We start from the raw sequence: 7,779 nt of genomic DNA, 5'->3' as shown, positions 1-7,779 counted from the left end.
TGTGAGTGTGTTTGTATGCTGTGGCAAGTTATTTGAAAAGAAGGCAAGACTGAAAATGCTGGTCATTGATTATAATAATGTTATATGGATTACATCACTAGTTGTACGACTATCTTACACTGCTTACCGAATAAAGACAAAAACAGTACGCAAACAAATGAACAGTTGATGCGCAGGTTAAGAAAAGCAAGCTGTTTTTTACACCAAAAAAACACACACAAAAAACAACAAACCCAAACAAACCCCGACACTAAAAAACAACCTCAGTTACCATATTTGATCAAACCTATAGCTACTTTTTTAATACAAAAAAGCTTCCACTGCTTTTAGCATGAAACCAGACTGAGTTAAAAGTGCGCTCTGTATTTTGTTGCTTATGGTAACAATACTTTTCGGTGCTCAAAAGTAGACCGTGGTGAAACTGCACTAGTGGCGTAGGTGTTGCATGGACATCATTTTATTGGTATGCATGTGAGTTAGCATACAAAATTTATTTACTGACTTTTGGGTATCTCTTAGTCTCACTTTGACTTGTACTGATATCCTATAGATAATAATATGTGTAACTGATATATAATGTTAGAATGTATTGTTATCCATACACATAAACTTAAGGACAAAAAGATACACCCCGCCCCTTATGAATACATAAATAAATAAATAAACATATTATATATATATAGAAGTAAAACCCACAATAACCCACTATCAACAACAACAACAAAACAAAGACAACAACAACAATAGCAACAACAACAATACCAATAACAACAACAAAAACACTATGCAAACAATTATGTAAAACCTACATTGTGTACATGTTTTCATTAAACGTACCTTAGAAGCACCTCTGGTCGGGGAGACAACTGCTGTTCTCTTCTTCCAGTTTTCGTCAACGAGAAGGTAGTTAGCGACTGTCACGAACGAACGACCCCCGCCTTCAGGCCGTGCTGCGATCTGTAAGTTAGTGACATGCATAGATAGCTTGTTGTTAGGTCCTCTTAATGGCGATGCGGATAATGACGTATTGAACAGATCAGGATTTGTAACACACACACACACACACACACACACACACACACACACACACACACACAAACACACACACACACACACACACACACACACACAAAATAGTGACAGACCACACTGGGGCATCTACCAACCACATTCAGACAGTAAATGTTAGTAAACTGTTCACGTCCTAATCAACGCAATGGCGAAATGTTATAAAAGGGATGTTAGTATATTTTTAACCAATTAAAAATACTCATCTCGCTACTAAAAGATCATGTGACCAAGAATTTTAAGGTATACATGTATTTGTAAACCTACACGGTAAAGAGAGGAATAATGGAAAATCTAGGGATATAAAATCGATATGAGAGTACGCATGCTTTAACATAATTATAGAGTGTAACTATTGCCTATGCTTTTTTCTGGTGTTCGTCCGACATCCCGCCCCCCACAACCCCACCCCTTCCCAGGCACAACTGTGCTGATATATATTGTATTTCTCTTCATCTTTAGTATAATCGTTTGGGAGGTTGATTGAATGTCGCAGGTAGAGATAACAATACAATTGATGAAAAAGAATGGAAAATCAAATGCACAAATTCAGAAATGAGAAAAAGAGCAACGAATACATAACAACAAACGGACAAACAAACAAATAGAAAAGTCACTAGAGGGGACACTGACCTCTAAGCCGAACTCCAACAATTTTTCATCCGGCACAATGACGTCAACAGTCAAAGTGTCCTCTGTGGTTCTCGTGCTGATGTAGGAGTGGAAGTCCCTGGAGTCCGTGTTGTGGTAATGCACCAGGGTCGCCTCAGCTTCCAGCCTCTGGGTGGTCGTGAAAGAGAACGTCTTCTGTTGACCTTGTTTGACCAGCACAAGTCCGGAATCTGGATTGGGGTCGGAGATCCCCATCTGGTTGGCAGCCGGCAAGATTCCGAACCCATCGCGAGGGTTCAGAGGGAAGGGCACCGGCTCTCGAGCGGATTCTGAACATTCTAGCCGGAATTCGACGATCTTGAGGGGACGTTGTGTTTCTGACGTCAGTTTCCCGCCGTACACATCAGCATTGTATCTCCCTTTCTCCGGAAATCGGATAATGGCGGACTTGCGCGTGGAAGAACTCGCCACTGTGACGTAATCTCCCATGTTTAAGTCTGGAGAAGTGTTTTCCCCTTGAGATTGATTAACGTCTTTTATAACGGTAGCGTCTACTCTCAGATCTTCAAAGGCCTGATGGTCGAGGTCAATGATGCAGATGCCATTGTCGCTGTAGATGATAGCGTTATATTTTCGAGGGAGCATGAGGCCCGACTTGAAGTAATCCTCGGTGAACTGAGGGCTGTCCAGGAACTTTTTCTGGTCCCACTTCGACTTGAGCAGCTGCCAAGGTTCTGCTTTAGGGTTGTGGAAGCAGATCATCTTCATTGGATCAGTTAGCCAGTAGAATTCGTTGATAGAAACTCGTTTTGTACCTGCTGGGGGTGGTTGGCTATGGAAAATAAGATGTTTTAATGATCCATTACATAATTCTGGTGACCCGATTTTTGCTTGCACATTTATATATGCGTATAAGGGTATGTCCGTTTAAATATGTGGGTGTACAGAAGAATCACATTTTATGGCAAAGTCGAAAGTCATTGACCGATAGCATTCAAAATCTCGTTTCAACGTAAAAAAAAAAAGACGGAATCACTTTTTTATTTTTATTTTGTACAATATTTTCAGAAGGAATGGTTTGATAAACTGGGAATACCTCTACCAAAAAGATATATAATGCCGAGCAGATTCAGGAGTGGGAAAACTTAAAAGATGTGGCTACTGTAAGGAAGACAAAAGAGGAATTTATAAACATTTTTGCGCTGGCTGAACTGAGAAAGGTATAACTTAGGCGATGGGTCGTGTAAACAGTCCTGTGGAATCTTTGGGTTTAAGTGTGATACAAGAACAACCTGTTGCATGGTTTTGTACCCATTCTGAAAATTCTCAGAGATAAAATTATCTCTCATATTATATTACCTTAGTCTTCGGTTTCAAATAGCAGACGTGAGAAGGTGCTTAACATCTACCGTATAAGAAGTGTTCAATGGTTGCACGCGTGGCGCTCTGGGACTCTTAATCTAATATTAATTATGTTGAACAAAGGAAAGAAATAGGTTGTTTTAAAGAAGGCCATTTACAGACTGATCTTAGTAATACACAGGTGCATCTAAATAGTAGCATCTTTGACATGAGCACATATCCACACTTGTTCCATAATTTTGGGACGGTAACGCTATTGAATGAATGAATGAATGAATGAATATCTTTGCTGGTATTCATGACAAAAACGCCGTTAATCCTTCCGATTAGTGTTATTTGGTAAATAATTCCACCGTCAATATTTTTCCGCATTGGAATCCACAATCTGTGATTTCAAACCTAATCACATTGTTCGAGTTCCCAAGATTTCTTCTTCACTTCATTTTCCCATCAAAACTGAACTCTCAGCGAATAGAACGACTTCGAAATGACTAAATCTGAATCTAGGTGCACACTAAGAAGAAAAACCCTGACAAAATCGTACCCAAATTCGTAGGCTTGTTTCTCCTTGTAGTATGCCCACAGTGGGTGCACGAATCGCCAAGATCCCGCCAAGTACACGGCGTTCCAGGCCCCATCCATGCCCTTGACATTCTGCTGGCCCACTTCATAATTGTCTCCTTTTGAAACTCCGCGGATCACATTGCAAGGAATGTTGGCTTCCCTGTGGAGAAGAAAAAGGACACTGCAAAGTATTGTATGGATCGCAGATGTATTTTTACGTTGTATTTTCATCTTGAGTGGCAATGCAAACCAAACAAAATGGCTGAAAATTCTGTAGGTGCTTGTACCAAAGTATGAGTGGAAGGGGTATAGGGCCGAATGTATACAAGCCCGTCCACCTGGTGTCTGCAAATTGAAAGCTGTTGAATGGTGCACAAGCATAACGGCATTGCACCCGCCATTCCGTTCGCCTTCGGGGATTGACATCATTTGATATAAGGGTGCTGTCTAGGAAACAACGATTAGCATTGCTGTTGTATTTGTCAAAAAGATGGCGATACACACGTGCTCATCAAACTTGCTTATTATGAAAAAAAGTCAAAAGTATATATACGCTGATAATCGAGTATCTATTGCACTTGGGGGTCTTCGTGTACGCTGAACTCAAATCTAACCTTTAAAATGCTATTTGATGCAATTTGTAACATTTTAGAATTTAATTTTTCAAGTACCAGAGGGAGCAATGACCCATTTCCTATTTAAGATCGGCCGTCCTGACAGATAGAATGCTGTATGCGACAATCAAACCCGGCTGTCTCCAGACAACGTCTGCCAGCTGGACTTGATATAATTGGCCCAATCCACCCGTCAGCTCTTTATTTTTATAAGTCACCTCGGCACAGTGCATTCTGTCCGTCAGTTTGTTGTCTTCAAACCGGGCTTAGTATATTTTCGGCCTAAACCGTTGGTCGGGTTTTACGGGGGGGGGTTTCCGGGTTTTCTTAAATTCTTCGGGATATAAAAATTTAGAAAAAGGGGGGGGGGGGGGGGGGGGGGGGGAGGGAGGGCTACACCCCCCCTAAGTCAAGATGCGACTCAAAATTATGGAATTTGAGTTGTAGGCATTTTTAGCTTCCTCAGCCTCTCCCTCAACTATTTTATTGCATAAGAACCCCTAAAAACTGTATTTTCCCCCCATACCGGGCATGTTTGTCACCACCATCTCCTCATAAAGTCAATATTTCATTTTTCTTTATCGGCCGTTTTCTCAAAAACGCGACTTTCCTCTATACTCTTTTGAATAACTCCATCATTTTTCATTCAATCTTCACGAAATTGTCACAGAATGAAGAGAAGATGTAATACTAAAAATAGATCTGTTGCATTTTTGATATATGGAATAGATATTTTGTTGGTGGTGTCTGGAGTATGGATTTTAACGGATTTTTTGCAAACTTGAATGCTACCTCAGGAAAAAATTCATTAAAAATTTTCTAATTCGTTAAGGAAAACAACAACAGACAAATTTTTAGATCAAATGTTTGTTAACACTATTCAGAAAAACAATCAATTTCCATGAGTAATAAGTGCTGTATTCATTACGTAAGTCATGTCAACAAAATCCAATATGGCCGCCGTATCCATGGAACGAAACTTTTTCCTCAAATTTGATTGCAGATTTTAGGACTCCTTACTATTCTTGTTATATGTGTGAAATTTAGTAAAATTTGGTCCGCTAATAAGCGTGATACACCCACACTTTAATTATAACATATGACTAGGCAAATACATAAACTGGTGTAGCACATCAGATAATTACATAAATAGGGGGCAATACTAAAACAGAGAGAGAGAGAGAGAGAGAGAGAGAGAGAGAGAGAGAGAGAGAGAGAGAGAGAGAGAGAGGAGGTGTTCTTACGGTGGACATTTGTGATTGTGAAGAAGTATTGGAAGACAGGCAGATCCGTCCGCAAAGACAAAGAGAAAGTTCAACTTCTGAAAATACAAGAAACGACAAATATAAATATGTATGCAAGCCTATAATAGACTAGCATGACAAAGAAACTTAAATCTAAATATAGTAAGCTTATTAATCGTACGCAGGCCTAACACCCAAAATCATGACACTCACACCCCACAATCTATCTATCTATCTATCTATCTATCTATCTATCTATCTATCTATCTATCTATCTATCTATCTATCTATCTATCTATCTATCTATCTATCTATCTATCTATCTATCTATTTATCTATCTATCTTTCTATCTATCTATCTCGAACACACACACACATACACACACACACACACACACACACACACACACACACACACACACACACACACACTCACACAAACACACCTTCTCTTTAAATAAATAGTTCTCTAGTGAAAACACGACATAATATCTCGTAAGACAGATTGCGACAGGGAATGAGAGGGCTGAACTTGACGACAGTCATAAAGAAATGTAAATAGTGAACAGACTTTAACACAATAGATTGGCCATTATGGCACGCAGGTGATTTATTTTACGAGCTTCAATCAAGGCAGTCCTTAAGAAACATCGATTACAAGTGCATGCACTCTTGTAATTAGTTAGCGTGTATTCAAATAGGCAATGCAAAACAAAACAAAACAAAACAACCCCCCCCCCCCTTGAAAAAAAAACTATCCCTTTTCAATAAGTCTTTTGTGAAGATAGAAAATCTTGACTGTCTTTTGTTTTGATAAAAGCAGACACGCAATTAAGGAGTTCTTTTTTCGTTCATCGGCGCACTCTAATCACATGAATCGGTTTCAGAACAAAATGGAAACAAGGTGTACATTGAGGTAGCGAGTGCAGAGTAGAACAAAAAGATATTCTGAGAAACGTGAAGTACAGAATTATGGTTTTGTTACGCTCCACCTGCCAACAATGTTTCTCGGTCACACCCTTGCCTAAACTTATATAATATCATGGTGTTTGCCTGATCGTCCACACGTATGTACTTGAATAGTTTGCTTTGTTTGGTGAGATTGATGAGGTTTTAAATGGCATGGCGTCTAACATTCTTTACTTTTTAAGATCAAAGCGAATATTTCGAACGTATATAAAAATGGGTTATTTTTACGAGATCGAAGTGTGACATGCCAGGCCAATACAACTTGTTTGCCAGTTTGAATGTTGAGTCCAAAGTGAATTTTTCAATGGGAAATTGATAGTCAAAAATGCAATATACATATATTATCTACGAAGAAAGTATTCCACGGACAGAAATCAAGCATTTTTACAAAGGGATCTAAAGGTACTTCTCTCTACATGTGTATTGTGTAATTTTGTCTAAAATGTACAAGTCTTGAGAAAAAACACGTTGCTCTAGTCTGAGGAGCGGGAGGCGTGTGGTAACAATAAGGCTTGCTGTGGAAGGGGGAAAGACTGTTGGCTGTTTGGGTGAGGGTTCGTTTCCTTTGGAACGGAAACCAACGGACCCGATTCCGTTCGGCTCTCGGAAAATTGGTAGTTTTAGCGGAGCACGTTTTTTTTTCTCCTAAGAAATCAGTGAAAATTCCGTTTGGCTGTGTTAACAGACACAAGACGACACGTTCCGACGAAAGGCATGTCGGTAGGAAGGCCGATTGCTGCATTTTAGCGAGGCCATGTGGTGACTCAGCCTTAGGCCCAGCCAGAGCTATTAAAAAATTCTTATTTTCAGTTCGGATAAAAACATCTGATGTCATATTCGTAATCAGCCCCTCAAAATTAACAAAGTGTACGAGCAAACCAACTGGTTTAAATGTGCATAAACGACTTTACCAATTTTCCTTTAAAAAATCCATATATTTCTTTTCCCGCCTTGGGTTCATTATCCTCTAGACTATTTATAGCCTCGTACCAAGGACACAGCGCGCCACGACAGCGGTCTAGCGTACACATTTGGGGAATAAATAGGCCAGCAAGCCAACAGACTAGGCGTGTCTTGTCCTGTGTGGACACAGAAGACGGAAACGATCCGACCGATTTTCCTCCTCCCGACAAAAGTCAGGTCGTGTCCGTTACAATGATATTAGATTTTTAATCCGAACTCAAAATTCGAATTTTCTGTTTAGCTCCGACTGGGTCTAAGGCTGATGAGTCACCATCCAGCCCAGCTAAATTGCTACAAACGGCCTTCCAACCGACACGTCTTTTGTCGGAACGTTCCGAATCGTGTCTGTTGACACAGCCAAGCGGAATTTTCACTGATTTCTT

The 7,779-nt window shown here is 39.9% G+C and overlaps 1 protein-coding gene across 1 annotated transcript in view; it reads right to left on the bottom strand.

Annotated features, from left to right (window-relative positions):
* Window positions 1-7,779, bottom strand: part of LOC101856462 (hillarin) — a 32,765-nt gene that overhangs the window by 7,389 nt on the left and 17,597 nt on the right. The window contains exons 5-7 of the mRNA XM_005107584.3: window positions 3,587-3,766; window positions 1,702-2,512; window positions 838-957 (exon numbers count right to left, since the gene is read on the bottom strand). Coding sequence (XP_005107641.1) covers window positions 838-957; window positions 1,702-2,512; window positions 3,587-3,766 — 1,111 coding nt within the window. The remainder of the gene's footprint in view (window positions 1-837; window positions 958-1,701; window positions 2,513-3,586; window positions 3,767-7,779) is intronic.

This window comes from Aplysia californica, unplaced genomic scaffold (genome assembly GCF_000002075.1).
Source record: "Aplysia californica isolate F4 #8 unplaced genomic scaffold, AplCal3.0 scaffold00614, whole genome shotgun sequence".
Taxonomy (NCBI): domain Eukaryota; kingdom Metazoa; phylum Mollusca; class Gastropoda; order Aplysiida; family Aplysiidae; genus Aplysia; species Aplysia californica.
This window is presented reverse-complemented; position numbering and strand designations above follow the sequence as displayed.